The 22,159-nt window shown below is 38.8% G+C and overlaps 1 protein-coding gene across 2 annotated transcripts in view; it reads right to left on the bottom strand.

Annotated features, from left to right (window-relative positions):
• The window catches only part of WDR49 (WD repeat domain 49), a 168,792-nt gene that overhangs the window by 120,923 nt on the left and 25,710 nt on the right, over window positions 1-22,159 (bottom strand). For both annotated transcript variants that reach the window (XM_027542017.1, XM_027542010.1), the window contains 3 exons: window positions 13,228-13,668; window positions 7,260-7,436; window positions 6,229-6,403 (listed from right to left, as the gene is read on the bottom strand). In XM_027542017.1, the coding sequence (XP_027397818.1) occupies window positions 6,229-6,403; window positions 7,260-7,436; window positions 13,228-13,668 (793 nt within the window). The remainder of the gene's footprint in view (window positions 1-6,228; window positions 6,404-7,259; window positions 7,437-13,227; window positions 13,669-22,159) is intronic.

Genomic DNA, 22,159 nt, shown 5'->3' with positions numbered 1-22,159 from the left:
TCTTATATTTCAGTTTTACAGATACCTTTATCTTAGCTTCAGTGAAACAGTATTACCAAGCTTGTCCATGTATTAGCTTCTTTTGTCTGTTGTATATTCCCTCCTCACACTGAGATGGAAATCAGTAAAAATGTTCCTCGAGGAGGTCTAAGAATATCAGTTCATGTTGCTGGGGTCAAAAAAAGCCTCACTTGGACAACGCGGGTCACGTGGGAAGGGGCGGAGCCTGCGCGGGGCTGGCCGGAGCGTGTCGCAAGCGGACGCCGAGGCTCGAGCCTGGGACCCGAGCGAAGGCCGCGCCGAGGCCGCTGGGCCCCGCCGGGCCGCCCCAAAATTTAAAAAAAAAAAACAAACAAACAAAAAAAAAAAACACAAAAAAAGCCTCACTTGAAAGCAACCAGTGTTTGCTTGCTCCTGACAGAGCAAGGCTAGCAGACCAAGGAGCATAATTGCTACCAAGACCATCGTCCTGTGTTTTATTCCAGCCTGCTTTCCTCTTTTTTCTGCCTCCTCATTTCAGCCTTCCTCCCTTTGTCTCATAGCAAAACACCTGAGTTGCAAAGAAGCCAAGAAACAGTTGTAGTTAAGCTTTAAGTCCCATAGACTAAACCTGGAGAAAGGCAGTCACCCATTGCCTTAATCTGAAGCAGATCCCCTTTCAAATCTCAACTTTGAAAGAAGAGAATCTTATTTGGATACTTCACCTTTCTACACACTCTACTTTCTCCTTTTTCAGTTATCGTCTCTTCTACTACATTTTCCTCAACAGCCATTGCAAAGTATTAAACTACACATTATTGGTAAATGTATTTTTCTCACTTTGACATTTTCCTCTTTACCATAAATTATCCCTCTTAAAAAAAAAGAAGGCTACCAATATTTAGCAAGATTTCTCTTGGTTTCTCTTTTCTTTTTAAATATTTTAATAATATTTGCCCAATGTCTTACTCCAGGCTGCTATAAGAAAATGTAGAGACCTAGTAATGTAAACAGCAAATGTTTATCTCCCACAGTTCGGGAGGCTAGGACATCCAGGACCAAGGTCCTGACAGATTCAGTGTCTGGTTAGGGTCCACATTTTAGTTCACAGATGCCCTCTCCTCACTGGGCCCTCACATGGGGAAGAAGTGAGAGAATCCTCTGGGGTCTCTTTTATAAGGGCACTAATCATAGTCATGCTGCTTATTTAACTTATATGCAAAGTACATCATGAGAAACACTGGGATGGAAGAAGCACAAGCTGGAATCAAGATTGTCCGGAGAAATATCAATAACCTCAGATACGCAGAGGACACCACCCTTATGGCAGATAGTGAAGAGAAACTAAAAAGCCTCTTGATGAAAGTGAAAGAGAAGAGTGAAAAAGTTGGCTTAAAGCTCAACATTCAGAAAACGAAGATCATGGCATCTGGTCCCATCACTTCATGGCAAATAAATGGGGAAACAGTGGAAACAGTATCAGATTTTATTTTTTTGTCTCCAAAATCACTGCAGATGGTGATTGCAGCCATGAAATTAAAAGACACTTACTCCTTGGAAGGAAAGTAATGACCAACCTAGATAGCATATTCAAAAGCAGAGACATTACTTTGCCAACAAAGGTCCATCTAGTCAAGGCTATGGTTTTTACAGTGGTCATATATGGATGTGAGAGTTGGACTGTGAAGAAAGCACCGAAGAATTGATGCTTTTGAACTGTGGTATCGGAGAAGACTCTTGAGAGTCCCTTGGACTGCAAGGAGATCCAACCAGTCCATCCTAAAGGATATCAGTCATGGGTGTTCATTGGAAGGACTGATGCTAAAGCTGAAACTCCAATACTTTGGCCGCCTCATGTGAAGAGTTGACTCATTGGAAAAGACCCTGATGCTGGGAGGGATTGGGGGCAGGAGGAGAAGGGGATGACAGAGGATGAGATGGCTGGATGGCATCACCGACTCAATGGACATGAGTTTGAGTGAACTCTGGGAGTTGGTGATGGACACAGAAGCCTGGAGTGCTACAGTTCATGGGGTCACAAAGAGTCAGACACGACTGAGCAACTGAACTGAACTGAACTGAATCCTATTCATGGGGCTGTCCTGGTGCCTCAGCAGTAAAGGACTCCTGTCCCACCTGCCAATGGAGGACACACGGGATCGATTCCTGTGTCAGGAATATACCCTGGAGCAGGCAATGGCAATGCACTCCAGTGTTCTTGTCTGGAGAATCCCATGGACACAGGAGCCAGGCAGGCTGCAGTCCATGGGGTCGCAAGAGTTGGACATGACTTAGGGAGTGAACAACAACAAATCTTATTCATGAGAGCCACACCTTCAAGACTTAATCATGTCCCAAAGGCACAATCATGAGGAGGGAGGACTGGGATTAGGACTTCAACATGTGAATTTGGGGGGAGGGGACACAAAACGCCAGTCCATACATTCTTCCCCTAGCCCTCTCCCCCAATTCATGTCCTTATCACACGAAAAATACATCTCAACAATCCTGAAAGTCTTAACTCATTCCAACAAGAACATTAAAGTCTTAAGTTCAAATCTCATCTAAATATCTAAATCAGACTTGGGTAGGACTCAGGATACAATCAACCCATCCTGAGGCAAATCCTTCTCCAAGCTATGAACTGTGGAACCAAGTGAGTTCTATGCTTCCAAAATAGAATGGTAGAACAGGCATGTGATAAGTATTTCTATTCCAAAAGAGAGGAAAAAGGAAGTGATAGGTCTCAAGTAAATACAAAACCTGACAAGGAAACCTCCATTAAACATTATGGATCAAGAATAGCCCTCTTGGTCTGGTTATCTGCCTTCCAGACCCACTGGGATAGCAATGTCACCCTCAAGTTACTGTCCGTGCTGTGGCAGTGGCCCCACCCATGCCACAGCTCTCTAAGGTGGCTCCACTCATGTCAGGGCTCTATTGGATGCAGCCTACACCAGGTCTCTGCCAGGTTCCCCCACCAAGGCATTAGGCCGGGGCATGCTGGCTCACCTGAACCACAGAGGCAGCCTCACTCACCTTTGAAACCACTCTGCAATATCTCAAGACAAAAAGATCCAGGAATTTGAAGGCACAGTAATAGAACCTAACTCAACTAAAGCATGGGTTCCCCAGGTGGCGCAGTGGTAAAGAACCAGCCTGTCAATCCAGGAGACATGAGAAATGCAGGTTCAACCCCTGGGTCAGGAAGATCCCCTAGAGGAGGGCATGGCAACCCACTCTGTTGTTCTTGCCTGGAAAATTCCATGAACAGAGGAGCCTGGTGGGCTACAGTCCATGGGGTCACAAAGAATCAAATGCAACTGAACACACACACACAAAAATCTAAAGCATAGTTATTTAAAAAAAAATTGTTGAATAAAAATGAAAAAGCCTCCATAACTTGTAGGACAATATCAAGCATTTTACATATAAATAATGGGAGTCCCTGGGGGAAAAAGAGAGAAACAGAAACCTTTGGAAAAAATAACAATAGAAACATTTTCAAATTTAATGAATATTCTAAATCCACATATCTGAGAATCTCAGTGAATTTTAAACAGCATAAACACACACACACACACCAAGAAAACTAAGGCACATTACAATCAAATTGCTTAAAATCAGTGAGAAATGGAAGGACCATAAGAACATTGTACTATGTGTTAGAGTGCACCCTAATGAGAATAAAGGACATATTTCCTGCCCTAAATACAGTGTTTTAATTTTCAGTTTCTGTATAAGTGTGATTTGCATGTCAGGCATCCAAACTTCCTGCTGGGGTTAGGAAGGTTATGACAGAACCAAGATTCTGATATGAGAACAGAAGTTTATAGGAACCCAAGAGCAGAGCCTGAACTGAGGAGCTTGCAAATTACACGAGGAAGAGTCCACCTGCACGTGATGGCTGAAGAGACAAATATGATGCTTGACAAAGGGAAGAGAAGTTTCAGTAGTAATACTGGCAAGGAAGATTCTTCTTTGGTGGCAGATCTAGAATATCTCAGAATAAATACTCCTTCAGAAGTAGTCAACATTGAGAAAGTGAGCTAGGGAGAGTCCAAGCATTGGCCCCCAGAGAGCATCTGTCATCTGTAAAAAGAACATTTCCCTACTTGGGAATCAAAGTCATTATAAGATACTCTAATATTGTTCATCACTCCACATTTCTGACCTTGAGTTCTGAAGATCCCATTTCTAAAGGCTGCCTGTTTCTCTCCTTGCTTTATCATTTCCATTTTCTCATGACCAACTAGCCAATTTGATTGCAGTTTCTTTCTCTGTCCTCCAATCTATGCTGGACAGAACTATTAAATAAACTTTTCCTAAACGCTATCTGTATCAAGTCTGCACAGATTTCCTCAAAAACCTTCAGTGCATCACTGTTTCGTTTTTCTGTTAAATGTGAACTTGGTCTGGTTGTCAAGATCTTCCAATAGATATCCCTGTCGATCTTGGCATTGTTATTTTCTTAATACTCCATGTCCAATCTATTCATGTTCATCTCTGCTGCATTACTATGCCTGCTTGCCTATATTTCCTCATGTTCACTGTGCTCTCTTCCTCTCCCCTCATTCATCCTTCAACTACCTCCACTGACCCCTGAAGCTTTTTCTCATGTCTTTTCCTGCTTACAAATTCCAAAAGAGGCAAAATCTTGTTTATATGACTTAGTAGTTAATTTTCAGCACCACTGTACAATGTTTAAATAAGTTATTTTATATTACTCTTTCATTCTTATTTGTATATTAAGTTTTTTGAAATAAGTCTATAATTTATCTTTCTTCTATTGCCACCAATGCCTAAGACAGTTTTAAAGCACAAAAAATATTAAGTCTTTAGTTTATATATGAAAATATAATACTTGTTTGGAAGCAGCTGTAACACCTTCCATCACTTTCAAGTACTCTCTTCACTTTCTAGTACTTACTTGTTTCCATGTTATGAAAACATAACACAGAATTTTGTGCCTGTCACACATAGTGGATGACCAAAAATTTTATTTTTTGTTTACCCATGATTAATATCATGTGAGAATTAAGGGTAGGTAGAAAGTACAAAGGGCTTCCCAGGTAGCTCAGCTGTTAAAGAATCTGTCTCCAATGCAGGAGACCCCGATTTGATTCCTGGGTTGGGAAGATTCCCTGGAGGAGGAGGGCATGGCAACCCACTCCACTATTCTTGCCTGGAGAATCCCCATGGACAGAGGAGCCTGGTGGGCTATCATCCATAGGGTCACAAAGAGTCAGACATGACTGAGTGACTAAGCACAACACAGCACAGAAATTACAAAAGACATGGTATGATTTGTACCAAAGAAAAAAATGCAGAACTTACAGTTCATCATGTGGGATATTATTATCATGGGTCATGCATTAAAGAGTTAGTTCCAAACTCCTAAAACTCAAAGAGGGTAAAGCTATCACACCAGCCAATTGTTGGGTCCATTTTGACTATCTCTTCTTCAAAGTACATTAAGAATATACCTGCAATATAACAATGAGACTGATCCATTCTTTTCAGTGAGTATTGTTTATGTAATAGTTTTAAAGTGAGAAAAATACCATACTCTTAGTGTCTGGACCAAAACAGATATCAGAGCAGATACTGCACATTTGGATCTTAAACCATCATATGCAAATTTTGTAAAAGTTAGGCATAATACAAAATTAGCAAACTCATTGTTGACTAGGTTTTAAAAAAGTCTTGACCTTCCATAGATACTGTTTTATAACACACTCCTATCTCACAGAGAACTGCCACTCAAGTACTCTAGATCAAAGCAGTTCAGTCATTACATAGAAAAAGAGAAACAAGAAAAGAAAATTAAGAAGATTCCATTTTGAAGACAGTCAAACTAATACACCTCTCATGAGAATATAAAGAAAACAAGGGAGTGTTTTAAGGGCTCTTGTTAAATTCTTTTATTAAGTAGATCCGAATGTGACTACACAAAATTAGTTAGGATCAGAGTTGGGGTGAAGTTAAATGGATTCTGTGATAATTTTCTCCTCTCTCTTGAGATTTCTTGACTGCACAGTCCATCTGAATTAATTGTATGAGGCATAAATTTTAGAAAGAAAGAAGTAATTCCTGCTAGCATGTAGGGGATAGCAGAGTTCAGGTCAGAACCTCCTGGGAATCAATGATTAGTTTCTAGACTTGAACACTGTATGTGAAATATTTTCATGAAAAAATACAAATGTAGAAGGCTAAGGTGATTGTTTCATCGCTGTTTAGGTTAAGTACCTTGTCTGACCCAGTCTCCATGATGAAGTTTGTGCCCTAACGTATAGCAACATTTGTGATGTCCAGAGCACAGCTCTGCCCAGTTAATGGTCACTGTTGCTTCTTCATCTTCACATGCACCAGCAGGATGCTCAAAAAGGGAAATCAAGGCCGTTGTGAAAGCAATTACTTGAACCTTGAGAGAGACATTGCAAGAAAAATAAATAAGCATAGGGTGATTGTCGATAGAAGATTCTATGTTTTTTAAGATTAATAAGGAATAGATATTGAACAAATAGGCATTTATTTAATATTATTTAAAGGTCACAGGCAGTTATATTGAAAGGCATGACACTACAAGGTTGCTAAGGCAATTACCAAGGGCATTTATTTGTTTGCTTTTATGATATATTTGTCATTAAAAACAGTAAGGATGAAAAACTTACATAATTACGAAATGAAATTGTTCAAATTAGACTATTTCAGCATTCATAGACATATTCTGTCTATGTCATTCATTAAAAATCATTTTTCAGAGTCATAGAATTTGATGGAAAAACAGAAATCACTGTATGCAGTGTCTGAGGTTTGGTGCTGCTCTCTTTAATGCATCTATTCCTTCGTCACTTGAGACAGGAAATAAGCATGTCCAGGGAGTCTGCTACTGAGAAGCCTGAAACTTTGTGAATAAAAATCTGAATAATCAATATGAAACGGTTGTGAGACATAACTTTAGACATTTAGCGTTATATGCTGATTCACATTGGAATCTAATAGATTAAGCATCCTATGGTGAAAAAGTTAGCAAATACTCTTTCCTAAACAAAGAAAATGAGTCTATACCTAGGCAAGAAAACCACAGTGAAGATTGGTTTTCATAGGCAAGAAGAGGAACTATGACCTAGTCCATCTTTTCATATCCATGGTATGTGGCCTTGTCATCTATAAAGCAGTTCAATTAGGAGGTCACATTCATTGCACTCTACTTCTATTTTGAGCTATAGTTTGATGATTGAATCCATAATGTTCAACCTTATCCTCCCCTCACTTACCTTTCCAGTTATGTCCCCAAAAGAAAGAATTGACTCATTGGCATCAAGAGGATTGTACCAATAATCCATACAAATTGGTGTTCCTTTCAGGCCTTGGAGTTTATATTGACAAGGAAATTCTTCTTTGGACAGTAGATCATAGAAACAAATCTCTTTACTTGTAAAAGCCACTGCTATCTAAAGTAACAAAGAATAAAATCAGAAAACATTTTTGATGGATTTAGTGAAATGAAAATGAAAAGAAGACATGCAAATCATTCAGTCCCATCGCTTCATGGAAAATGGATGGGGAAAAATGGAAACAGTGACAGACTATATTTTCTTGGGCTCCAAAATCACTGTAGATGTTGACTGAAGTCATGAAATAAAAAGAGGCTTACTCCTTGGAATAAAAGCTATGACAAACCTAGATAGTATATTAAAAAACAGAGACATTACTTTGCTGACAAAGGTCCATATAAGTCAAAACTATGGTTTTTCCAGTAGTCATGTATGGATGTGAGAGTTGGACCTTAAAGAAGGCTGAGTGAAGAATTGATGCTTTTGAACTGTAGTGTTGGAAAAGACTCTGGAGAGTTCCTTGGACTGCAAGATCAAACTAATCAATCCTAAAGGAAATCAATCCTGAATATTTTTTGGAAGGACTGATGCTGAAGGTGAATCTCCAATACTTTGGCCACTTGATGTGAAGAACCAACTGACTGGAAAAGACTCTGATGTTGGAAAAATTGAGGGCAGGAAGAGAAGGGGCAACAGAGGATGATATGGTTGGAAGGCATCACTGACTCAATGGACATGAATTTGAGGAAGCTTCAGGAGACGATGAAGGACAGGGAAGCCTGGCATGCTACAGTCCATGGGGTCGCAAAGAGTCGGACATGACTGAGCGACTGAACAACAACAAAAACCAGAACAGAGGTGTCACCAGAGATATCTGCAAAGACTACAGGCTAGTTGTGTGGTGGCAGAAACTCAGGGTCTAGAGATCAGAGTTACTCCAGGTCCCAGCATCACTGTATGGCCCAGCAAACCTTTGTACACCAAAAATTTACTTTTCGGTCTTCATGTAAATTGTCTTTATCCCCTTCGAAATACTAAACCACCACTCCAACACCCTCTTCTGTCTTTCCTAAAGATGGTATTTTTAACAACCTAGACAGCATATTAAAAAACAGAGACATTACTTTGCCAACAGAGGTCTGTATGGTCTAAGATACGGTTTTTCCACTATACAGATGTGAGTTGGACCATAAAGAAGGCTGAGTTGAGTGCCAAAGAGTTGATGCTTTTGAACTGTGTTTCTGGAAAAGACTCTTGAGAGCCCCTTGGACTGCAAGGTGATCAGTCAATCCTAAAGGAAATCAACCCTGAATATTCATTGGAAGGACTGATACTGAGGCTGAAGCTCCAACACTTCGGCCACCTGATATGAAGAGTTGACTCATAGGGAAAGACTCTGATACTCAGAAAGACTGAAGGAGGAGAAGGGGTTGACAGAGAATGAGAGGGTTGGATGGTATCACCGACTCAATGGGTATAAGTTTGAGCAAACTCTGGGAGATAGTGAAGGACAGGGAGGTCTGACATGCTGCAATCCATGGGGTTGCAAAGAGTCAGACATGACTTAGCAACCAAACAACATCAACAACAAAGATGGTATTTAAGGTGAGGGCTTTGGACATTTTGGTGAGTTACTCAGTTCATCTGAGATACTTCTGATATACATGTTATTCCCAACACCAGGAATTCCAGGTTAGTTTAACATACAAATATCAACTAATGTAATACACCATATTAAAAGAATAAAGGAGAAAGGCTATATTATCAACTCAATGTCTGCAAAAAAGCATTTCATGAAGCCCAATGCATTTTCATGATAAAAATATTCAACAAATCAGGAATAGAAAGAAATTTGATAAAGAGATTGTACAAGAAAGCAAAAATCTACAGCTGATATTATACTTGATGGTGAACAACAGTGTATTCTCCCTAAGATCAGAAATAAAACAAGGATGTTCACTCTCACCACTTCTATTCAACGCTGTGCTAGAGTTTCTATCCAGGGAAATTAAGCATGAAAAATAAACAACAGCAAAACCAATTAAAACTAATAAATGAATTCAGCAAAGTTGCAGGGTATAAGATCAAGTTTATAAATCTGTTTATATTAATTAGCAATGGACAATCTGAAAATGAAATTATCAAATAGGATGTTAACAGAATGAAAAGAAAAAGCACAAACTGGGATACAATATTTGTAAATTATCTATCACATAATTGCACATACATAGAATATGTACAGAATTCTCAAAACTCAATAATAACAAAATAAACCCAATAAAAATGGTCAAAGAATTTGAACAAACACTTCACTGAAAAGGATATACAGGTAGGAAACGAGCACATGAAAATATGCTCAACATTATTACTCATTAGGGAAAAGTGAAATCAAACCTCAATAAAACAAAATACAAACCTACTGCTAAGTCGCTTTAGTCGTGTCCGACTCTGTGCGACCCCATAGACAGCAGCCCACCAGGCTCCCCCATCCCTGGGAGTCTCCAGGCAAGAATATTGGAGTGGGTTGCCATTTCCTTCTCCAATGCATGAAAGTGAAAAGTGAAAGTGAAGTCGTTCAGTCGTGTCTGACTCTTCGCGACCCCATGGACTGCAGCCTACCAGGCTCCTCTGTCTGTGGGCTTTTCCAGGCAAGAGTACTGGAGTGGGCTGTCATCGCCTTCTCCAACAAACCTACTAAAAGGGCTAATATTAAAAGAAAGGAAAAAACTTGATCATACCAAGTATTGGCGAGGATATGTTATATCAAAAATGGAATATTACACAACCATAAAAGATAAATTTCTCATATATCCAACAGCATAGATGAATCTCAAAATAATTATGCTAATTATGTTAAAGAAGCCAGACCATAAAAGGAAAGTGTATACACTGTATAATGTCAATTACATAACAGATGAGAAAATGCAAACTAGTCTATAGTGACAGAAAGCGTACCAGTGGTTACTTGATAAGTAAGGAAGGGAGGGGCTGGATGAAGGATTACAAAACTACTCTAGGAAAATCTGAGGGTGAAAAAACGCATTCATTATCTTCATCATACTATTGATTTTTCACAGCTATGTACATATATTAAAATCTGTCAACTTGGATACTTTTAATATATACAGTGGATTTTGTATAATCACACCTGAACAAAGCTTTCCTAAACAAAGGAAAGGCTAAGATTTAATGATCAGTCCTGGAAAGCAGAAACAGTGCAACATAGTCATTACCCAATACCAACACAAGCATTACATGATAATACAGAATGTTACAAGGGCTTCCCAGGTGGTGCTAGTGGTAAAGAACCCAGGCAATGCAGAAGATGTAAGAGATGTGGGTTCAATCCCTGGGTTGGGATGATTCCCTGGAGGAGGTCACAGCAACTCACACCAGTATTCTTGCCTGGAGAATCCCAGGGACAGAGGAGCCTGGCAGGCTACAGTCCATAGGATTGCAAAAAAGTAGGACATGACTGAAGCAACTGAGTACACACTCATGCACAGAATGCTACACACACATACCAAAAAAAGGATAAACTAGAAACATTTTTAATCCATGCCAGCTAAACATTAACATCAGATCCTTAGCAAGAAAGAACTGGATATGATGTCAACTGCCACTAGGGACACAGCAAAGATTCTGAAGCACACGTTCTGAAATCAAGCCACCTTAGTTTACAAATCTTGCAACGCTGATTGCATCCTGTGTGACATGGGGCACGTTTCACAACCTCTCCTTGCCCAGTCTCTCTTAAAATGGAAATAAATCCCCTCAAAAGTGATTATTCATCAGAAGGACTGAAGCTGAAGCTCCAACACTTTGGCCACCTGATGCCAAGAGTACTCATTGGAAAAGACCCTGATGTTGGGAAAGACTGAGGACAAGAGAGAAGGGGGTGACAGAGAATGAGATGATTGGACGGCATCATGGAATCAATGAAAATTCATTTGAACAAGCTCCAGGAGATAGTGAAGGACAGGGAAACCTGACAAGCTGCAGTCCATGGGGTCACAGAGTTGGAAACCACTTTGTGACTGAACAACAAGGTGATCTGGAGATGATTAACAGAGCAAGGCATGTGTACATAGAAAGCTAATGTTCATGATGATTATTTTTTGATGATTCTTGGCAGTAGAACATGCTATTCCCCACTTGAAAGAATCTGGCTCTTGGAGCCATTCAAATGGCTGGTCCTGGGTCTGCTCTAATAAATACACAAGATGATCCTGGAACGTCTAGTCTAACCAGGAAACGAGGAAGCTTTGAAAGACAGATAGGATTATATCAGAAAAGACTCCAGCTAACTTGTATTAGTTCCATTGTCCAAAGATGGTATAATTTAGGGGGCAGGATAATACCTCAGTGGATTGAGATATATCAAGTTTGTTTAAACCCATGAGTTTATAATGATATTGATAACAATAATGATATAGCACTCATTTTTCATCTCATTAGAAAACTAGCTAATTATTTTGAATACTGGTGAATAAAAGGAAAGACCTGGGCATTTATTCTGCTTTTGTTAACAATTTGTATTACACAGTAGCTAATGACAGGGAGTTTCTTTATTTTATAGAGGTATTCCAGCTTATAAAGAAAAAGGAAATGATGAAATTAGAATATCACCATCTTGCAACTCCTGATAAATTGATGTATCTAATAATAATCCATAATATCTGTTAACATCCCAAGAAGAGATGGAACCAGGCATTCTATGCCCTGTGACTGAAGAACACCTCTTCCAAAATATACAAATGATCAAGGCTTTCAACTTGAGGACCAATTTACTGGAAACACGGAGAGCAAGTGGCCATGTTAAACAACCCCATGCAAACAGTCTGAGAAATTTAGACTGTGAGAAACTCCAAAGGACAAACACCTAGCTTCTTGAACAATAGCAATAGCAACAACAACAAAATACAAAACAGAAATGAGATGGAGGAAAATGTGTGAATCAAAAAAGGCATATCAACCATTCATAATGTTTGGACCTTATTCATATCTTGAGTCAAACAAACTATCAAAACAAATGACAAACTATTAAAAAATCATAAGACAATGAAATATGTTCATGACTGGATATTTCATTATATTAAGGAGTTATTGTTATTGGTATAAAATGTGATACGGTATTATGGTTGTGCTAAAGAGATATTTTTCAGAAATACTGAAGTATTTACAGATTAAATGATTGGAATTTTGGATTTCAGTATAAAGAGGAGATGTAGAAGAAACAGGAGGGCTGTGGATTGGAAATGGCTAAGGATGAATACTGGCTCTTAATGGGATTATCTCTGCTTGTGTGTGCACTTTAATTTTTTCATAGTAAAATTTACCATCTGTTTAATGTAATATAATAAGAATATGGGTTATTTAAGCTTCATTATTCCCTCAGAAACTGACTTTCCTTTCAGTATGTCATCTTCCATATAGGTATGGTTACATGAGGGTATCTGGACTGAATGGGCCCTACCCATCAAAATTAAGAAATTGACTAATCCAGCAGTCAAAATCAGATCAGCGGTTTCCTGAAATTTTCTGATCTGTGCCTTGCACTTATACAGCCTCTCAACTCTGCATATAAATGTATATACTTTCAGACTGCTAAAAACTACAGAGGTATAAAGGTCTTATCAACTAGTAATGTACACTGACCTCCTGGGGGACAGAGCCAAGAATCTGAGTCACCACCGGTTTTGTCATTTAAAGGCACACAACAGAAAAGTTTGGGAAATGGAAATATTCACTTAGCTTGACTTGTGTTCCCTCCAGGTCATATTAAAGGTATGGAAGAATAATGCAGTTCTCTATCATTGCTAGTGTTACACTTGCTATTTATCAGGAGTCCTGTCCCATCATTTCCCCCCTTTAACAAGCAATAAATTTATTTATACAGCCTCTGTACCTTGTTTACATTTTCCAGAGAAACCATACTTGTCACCCACAGGTTCTTTAGCTTGGTGGCATCTGAAGTGATGGGAAGCATTTCTTGCAGCTTTAAATTCTCTCCCCAGATTCCTACTGAACCTTCCTTACTTATGGTCAGATAACGACTTGAACTTTTTAAGAAAATTACTCTTTGGATGGTATCCTTGTGTTTCACTGGGAGAAATTCAAGGTCTCTCCACTGGGGAACCACAGTTGCCTTTGCTTGTTCATCTTTCTCATAAAGTGTTAACAGCAGAAATGAAGTCAGCTTGTCCCAATTAATGAAGCCCTCTTGGGCCACATCCACTTTATCAAAGAGCTCTCCATATTCTTCCTTTGTACCCCAGCCAACAATCTCTGTCATCCTCTGCACAAACTCTTCTCTGGACATACAAATGGTTTGACTGGGCTCTGAGGGCTAGAAACAAGAACAAAAATAAGATATCAGTGAAAGAGACCGTTGTGCTACCCTCAAAGGTGAATCTCATCAGCAATTCTTCCAAGATGCAAAGAATACCTTTTACCTTACAATGGTGTTATACTGAAGTGAATTTGGGCTGCGAAGCAAATAATTGACAGATCTGCAAGTTGACATCCTCAATCACAGATGAGGGAATTGACAGAGGGAAGCAGGAAAGCCAGAGATTTCATATGATGGTGGACGCAGAGGTCAGAGTGACACAGGACTGTGAACCAAGCATGCAGGTGACCTCTAAAAGCTGGACAAGGCAAGGAAACAGAGGGTCTCCAGAAGGAAAACCATCTTGACCATACCTTTATATTAGCTCTGGAAAACCCATTTTGGAATTCTGAGCTGTAGAACTGTAAAATAATATAGTTATGAGTTTTATGCTACTAAGTTTGTGGTAATTTGTTATAGCATCAATAGGAAATGAATATAATGGTTTAGAGAAAATAGATGAATACCTGAGGAGAGTTTAGCACTGCCAGTAAAATAGTATCACAGTAACACTTTAATCCAAGAGCAAGAAATCACCTCTATGAACACAGAATTACAAAACCAGTGAAACATTATAAGTTGATTTTGGTTATTCATGATAGTTATGTACTATAATGGTTATGTTCTACAAACACAAAATTAGCAGATACTGAATGATGACTTTTATGGAAAGAGACTGTTACGTTTCTATGAGCCTCTGGTCACAATATTTTCATCAACTGGTCAAATTGTAATTTTGTTTTATGTCTGTTTCCATTGAAAGACATTTTAATATATATTGTTAATTCATTAACATTGAATTCATGGCCTACAGCAGTATAACTTATGACTGAATGGAGCTTATCTAACACATGTATTTTCTCCAAAAGGCACAGCATAGCCTTCTTGCACTTAGACAGAACTTTATACTACACTTAGGGAGTCATTTTAAAAAGTGAAAATCACCAAGAAAAAAAGCTCAAAATGCAAAAACTTTACCCTAAGTGGAGCACAAATAGAATACCTGTTTAAAGTGCAAGAACTGGAATAAGAAGGCAAAGTGTGTACGTAAAATAGATAGCTAATGGGAAGTTGCTGTATAATACAGGGAGCTCAACCTGGTTCTCTATGACAACCTAGACGGGTGGGATGGGGTAGGAGATGGGAGGGAAGTTCAAGAGGGAGGAGACATATGCATAACTATGGCTGATTCATGTAGATGTATGGAGGAAACCAATACAACACTGTAAAGCAATTATCCTTCCATTAAAGTAAATAAATTAGAAAATAAAAGAAGGCAGGGTGTCATCAAGTTTGATCTCAGCATGAAATAGACACACTGGAAGACTGCAACTTTTTGACATTCTGCACATGGCTGTGAATGCAGAGTCCCAAAGAAGAGCAAGGAGAGATGAGAAAGCCTTCCTCAGTGATCAATGCAAAGAAATAGAGGAAAACAACAGAATGGGAAAGACTAGAGATCTCTTTAAGAAAATTAGAGATACCAAGGGAACATTTCATGCAAAGATGGGCTCAATAAAGAATAGAAATGGTATGGACCTAACAGAAGCAGAAGATATTAAGAGGTGACAAGAATACACAGAAGAACTATACAAAAAAGATCTTCATGACCCAGATAATCATGATGGTGTGATCACTCACCAAGAGCCAGACATCCTGGAACATGAAGTCAAGTGGTCCTTAGAAAGTATCACTATGAACAAAGCTAGTGGAGGTGATGGAATTCCAGTTGAATTATTTCAAATCCTGAAAGATGATGCTGTGAAAGTGCTGCACTCAATATGCCAGCAAATTTGGAAAACTCAGCAGTGGCCACAGGACTGGAAAAGGTCAGTTTTCATTCTAATCCCAAAGAAAGGCAATGCCAAAGAATGCTCAAACTATCGCACAATTGCACTCATCTCACATGCTAGTAAAGTAATGCTCAAAATTCTCCAAGCCAGGCTTCAGCAATATGAACTTCCAGCTATGAACTTCCAGATGTTCAAGTTGGTTTTAGAAAAGGCAGAGGAAACAGAGATCAAATTGCCAACATCCGCTGGACCACTGAAAAAGCAAGAGAGTTCCAGAAAAACATCTACTTCTGTTTTATTGACTATGCCAAAGCCTTTGACTGTGTGGATCACAATAAACTGGAAAATTCTTAAAGAGATGGGAATATCAGACCACCTGACCTGCCTCCTGAGAAATCTGTATGCAGCGCAAGAAGCAACAGTTAGAACTGGACATGGAACAACAGACTAGTTCCAAATAGGAAAAGGAGTACATCAAGGCTGTATATTGTCACCCTGCTTATTTAACTTCTATGCAGAGTACATCATGAGAAACACTGGGCTGGAAGAAGCACAAACTGGAATAAAGATTGCCAGGAGAAATATCAATAATCTCAGATATGCAGATGACACCACCCTTATGTCAGAAAGTGAAGAAGTAAAGAGCCTCTTGATTACAGTGAAAGAGGAGAGTGAAAAAGGTGGCTTAAAGCTCAACATTCAGAAAATGAAGATCATGGCATCCAGTCCCATCACTTCATGGAAAATAGATGGTGAAAGAGTGGAAATAGTGAGAGACTATTTTTCTGGGCTCCAAAATCATTGCAGATGGTGATTGCAGTCATGAAATTAAAAGACGTTTATTCCTTGGAAGGAAAGTTATGACCAACCTAGACAGCATATTCAAAAGCAGAGACATTATTTTCCCAACAAAGGTCTGTCTGGTCAATGCTATGCTTTTTCCAGTAGTCACGTATGGATATAAGAGTTGGACTCTAAAGAGAGCTGAGCAATGAAGAATTGATGCTTTTGAATTGTGGTGTTGGAGAAGACTCTTTAGAGTCCCTTGGACTGCAAGGAGATCCAACCAGTCCATCCTAAAGGATATCAGTACTGAGTGTTCATTGGAAGGACTGATGTTGAAGCTGAAACTCCAATATTTTGGCCACCTGATGTGAAGAGCTGACTTATTTGAAAAGACCCTGATGCTGGGAAAGATTGAAGGCAAGAGGAGAAGGGGACGACAAAAGATGAGATGGTTGGATGGCATCACCGACTCGATGGACATGAGTTTGCATAGACTCCGGGAGTTGGTGATGGACAGGGAGGCCTGGGGTGCTGCGGTCCATGGGGTCACAAAGAGTCAGACACGACTGAGTGACTGAACTCTCTGACTGACTGACTGACATGTCTGTGAATGATCATGAAGGTGACCTGAGTTTTGACTTTGGGGACCCAAATAAATTTTAGCAAGTAGGCAAATTCACAAATACAAAATCTGACAATGATGAGAACCATCTGTATTCCAAATAACTATGTAGTTTAATACTGATAGGCTGGTTAGTTTGGTGAGCTTCACAGCGAGAGAATCTGTTTTCCTACTGTCTCAGAGCCAAAGCATCAGATTTGATAGTAATCACTGGGAGGCAGCATGTTGTAGAGGAGGTCGAACAATTGTAGGTTTAATCCTGGTTTCACCAGATATGTGGGAACTACTAGAAAGTTACTTCATTGTTGAGGCTTAATTTTCCCATCTGTAAAGTAGATATGCCAGTAGATATAGCAAAGTTCAGTTCAGTTCAGTTGCTCAGTCGTGTCCAACTCTTTGCGACCCTATGAATCGAAGCACGCCAGACCTCCCTGTCCATCAGCGATTCCCGGAGTTCACTCAGACTCACCTCCATCGAGTTGGTGATGCCATCCAGCCATCTCATCCTCTGTCATCCCCTTCTCCTCCTGCCCCCGATCCCTCCCAGCATCAGAGTCTTTTCCAATGAGTCAACTCTTCGAATGAGGTGGCCAAAGTACTGGAGTTTCAGCTTTAGTATCATTCCTTCCAAAGAAATCCCAGGGCTGATCTCCTTCAGAATGGACTGGATGGATCTCCTTGCATTCCAAGGGACTCTCAAGAGTCTTCTCCAACACCACAGTTCAAAAACATCAATTCTTCAGTGCTCAGCCTTCTTCACAGTCCAACTCTTACATCCATACATGACCACTGGAAAAACCATATATGCCAGTAGATATAGCAAAATGCCAGTCTCAGAAAAATGATTATGAATGTTAAATGGCACATCAATAGGTGAAGAAAAAGCATTCAGCAAAATTCAACACCAATTTATAATTACAAAAAAAAAAAACCTCTCAGTAAACTAATAATAGAAAGAAAATTCCTCACCTTGAAAGAGAGTATCTACCACAAACATACAGCTTAACCAAAAACATCATACTTAACAGTGAGAACCTTGTGGCATTCCTACTAAGATCAGGTACAAGGCAAGGATGTCTTCTCACCATGGCTTTTCAACACCATATGGGAAGCTCTACTTAATGAAATAAAGCAAGAAAAGGAAGTAAAAGTATAAAGATTGGAAAGAAAGATAAACTGTCTGTTTATAGAAGATATGATTATGTATGTAAAATATCTGAAAGAATCAATGGAAAAACCCTTGGAACCATCATAATAAGTGATTACAGAAAGATTATAGGACACAAGATTAACATTCAAAAGTCTATTGCTTTCCTGTACACCAATTATGAACAGGAAGAATTTGAAACTAAAACCACAATACCATTTTACATTAGCATCCTCAAAAATGAAATACATGTAAATCTAACAAAATGTGTGTAAGATCTATATGAGGAAAACTACAAAACTCCTATCAGCACAATCAAGGAATAAATAATTGGAGAAATATTCCATGTTAATAGATAGGAAAACTCACTTTTGCTAAGACCTCAATTCTTCCCAAGACAACTTATAGCTCCCATGCAATTCCAATAAAAATCTCAATAAGTCATTTTATTAATACTGACAAACTGACTCCAAGTCAACATGGAGAGGCTAAATACTGAGATAACACAATACTGAAGGATAAGAACAAAGTTAGAGGACGGACTCTACCCAACTTCAAGACTTATTAAAAAATGACAGTAACCCAGACATTTGTGATATTGGCATAAGAATATAAACTAGATCAATGAAACAGAATAGAGAGCTCAAAAATAGACCCATGTAAACATGGGGTCGATAAGAGTCAGACACGACTGAGTGACTTCACTTTCACTTTTCACTTTCATGCATTGGAGAAGGAAATGGCAACCCACTCCCGTGTTCTTGCCTGGAGAAGCCCAGGGACGGGAGAGCCCAGTGGGCTGCCATCTATGGGGTCGCACAGAGTTGGACATGACTGAAGCAACTTAGCAACAGCAGCAGCAAATATGGTCAACTCATCTTTGATAAAGAACCAAAAGCAATACATTTGAGAAAAGATAACATCTTCAACAGTGCTGGAGTAATTGGACATTCATATAGCAAAAAAGTGAACTAGACACAGACCTTATTCCCTTCACAAACATTAACTCAAAATGGATCACAGACCTAAATGGAAAATGCAAATTTGAACTACTCAGAAGTCCATCATTCTTGTCTTTGTTAAATTATTTTTAATCTAAAAGTTCAAAGAGGTGGAAACTTTTCAGTGACCCAGATATTAACAATGTGGAAAGAAATTTCATCCTGAAAATATTCCATTTGAGCCAAACTGCAAACTGTTTCTGAAAGCTAAGTAGATGTAGACCCTTTGAACTATTACATAATGACATCAATCCATGCCTCAAATGTATGTTGTTATTAATCCATTTATTAATGTTATTAATCCATTTAACAAAAAAACACTTTAAAGCTGAATCAAAATATTCTCTTCCTGTGTTTGTAATTTACTTTTATTTCTACAATCAATAAACTGTTTTGACTGACAAATACCAAGACAATTTCTTTTTTACATTCTAGAATATGGAATTGCAAATGGAACATAAACAAGGACAAAAATAAATTTTCTTCCCCAAAGTAATACATACAATCAACTTCATAATTTTATGTACATTGATAGTGCCAATATACAGTGGGGGAAGATTTAAGAAATACTTCCAATTTATGAAATTGACAGATATGTGCAATTGTACCATATTCTTGACAATTCTATTACTGATTGTTCACTCGCTAGCTTTATTTGCTTTAGTCTGAAACTAAAACCATGATTTTGCCATACATTTGGTTATAATTTAGAAAGCTGTTTATTAAAAAATCCTAACTTGTTCAAGAAGCATTATGCCTTGATCAGTGTGAGATTTGTGTTTATTAATTCTATCTTATGCCAGTTTTAATAAATTCAATGTACAATTAAATATATGAACTTTGATTCAAGCTCAGAATCATAAATGCATTAACTTTTACTGAACAATTAATTCTCATTTTATCAGTGGCCTCCACTTATGCTCTAGGATTAGAATTCATTCACTCATTCCATTGTATTATTTGTATCACAAGTTGTAGTAGGGAGATTGTGTGGTTGCATAATAGGAGCTTGAAGATTCAGCTTGCACCTCTAAGTAGAGCTAATAACTAATGCTTAGAGCTGTTATCTGGAGAAGGCAATGGCACCCCACTCTAGTACTCTTGCCTGGAAAATCGCATGGACAGAGGAGCCTGATAGGCTGCAGTCCATGGGGTCGCTAAGAGTCAGACACGACTGAGCGACTTCACTTTCACTTTTCACTTTCATGCATTGGAGAAGGAAATGGCAAACCATTCTAGTGTTCTTGCCTGGAGAATTCCAGGGACAGGGGAGCCTGGTGGGCTACCGTCTACGGGGTCGCACAGAGTTGGACACAATTGAAGTGACAGCAGCGACAGCCCTGATAACAGAGCTGTTATCAGGATTAGTTGATAATTTAATGTATGTATACCACATGGAGTCGTTTAATGTGAGTTCAACACATTTCTTTTTTTTTAATATAAATTTATTTATTTTAATTGGAGGTTAATTACTTTACAATATTGTATTGGTTTTACCATACATCAACATGAATCTGCCACGGGTATACACGTGTTCCCCATCCTTTGTATGTCACTATTTATTTACTATTGAAAGTCAAAAAGTGAAAGTGTTATTGGTGTTTGATTCTTTGTGACCCCATGGACTGTAGCCTGCCGGGCTCCTCTGTCCATGGGATTTCCCAGGCAAGAGTACTGTAGTGGGTAGCCATTCTTTTCTCTAAGGTATCTTCCCAACTCAGGGATCGAACCCAGGTCTCCTGCATTACAGGCAGATTCTTTACCGTCTAAGTACCAAGGGAGCCCTTATTTATTATTGATTGACTACTAAAGAGTTTAAAGAAGAAAAGAACTATAAATTGGGACTTTTTGGTGATCCAGTCATTAAGATTTCACCTTCTAATGTAGGCGGTATGGCTTTGATCCCTGACCTGGGAGCTAAGATCCCACATGCCTTGCAGCCAAAAAAACCAAAACATAAAGCAGAAGCAATATTGTGACAAGTTCACTAAAGACTTTAAAAATAGTCCACATCAAAAATCTTAAAAAAGAAAAAGAGCTATAAATTGAGTCATCATGCCGGCAATGACTATTCCCTGAGAATTTAGCTAAACTCATTTGTTGATTATGTGTATGTGTGTGTGTAAGGCTTGGGAGGTATGCATAATTACTAATTTTAGTAAATTGATCTTATCTATCAGGGGTGGTTAATTACTAGCTAGATGGTCTTAAAAATGATCTTAGTGGGTCTGAAGAATATGTCCACTCACAGGGTTACATGAAGCTCTCTATGACCACTGCGGTCACAGGAGCAGATGCTTGTTTTTGCCTTAATATGAAACAGCAAATGCACACTGTTTCAGCTGCTCTTCCTCAGAGGCACAAATATAAAACTGTCCTCAGTGAGTCCACTGAAAGTGAAGTTTACCTCTTCTCAGCAACCAAGAGTATTTCACATATATAACACTGACTTTTCATCACCGTAATTGCAGCTCCTATCTTGTCTTGAGCTATTTATAGTGTCACTCTATGAATTTCAGGTGAGCCTGCTGTTCCTCTCTTCTTGGCAATAGATAATTTCATGGAAAGAAGGAAGAAAATCCTTCATTTTAAAAATGAGTTTGCACATACCATGATTTAGTTGTTACAAACTCTCAATCTGTATTAGGTTCAGTGCTAAGTGGCAAAATAATTTATCTTTGAGTCATCTTTGGATATATTTTTATATGTTTATATGTAGGTATGCATAAATTTACATTTATATTTTTATATATTAACATTTATATACATATAGATATGTATTTAAATTGGGCTTCCCTGGTAGCTCAGAAGTAAAAAACCCGCCTACTATGCAGGAGCCACAGGAGACATGAGTTCAGTTCCTGGATGGGGAAGATCCCTTGGAGGAGGGCACAGCCACCCTCTCCAGTATTTTTGCTTGGAGAATCCCATGGACAGAGGAGCCTGGCAGGCCACAGTCCATAGGGTCACAAAGAGTCAGACACACTGAAGCAACTTAGCATGGCTTGGCATGTACTTAAATTAGTCCTAATTTAGTTAACATCTGAGTTTTATGCCTGAATTTACAACATATTTATGTGACCATAGGTTAGTCATAATC

Source organism: Bos indicus x Bos taurus, chromosome 1, assembly GCF_003369695.1.
Source record: "Bos indicus x Bos taurus breed Angus x Brahman F1 hybrid chromosome 1, Bos_hybrid_MaternalHap_v2.0, whole genome shotgun sequence".
Taxonomy (NCBI): domain Eukaryota; kingdom Metazoa; phylum Chordata; class Mammalia; order Artiodactyla; family Bovidae; genus Bos; species Bos indicus x Bos taurus.
This window is presented reverse-complemented; position numbering and strand designations above follow the sequence as displayed.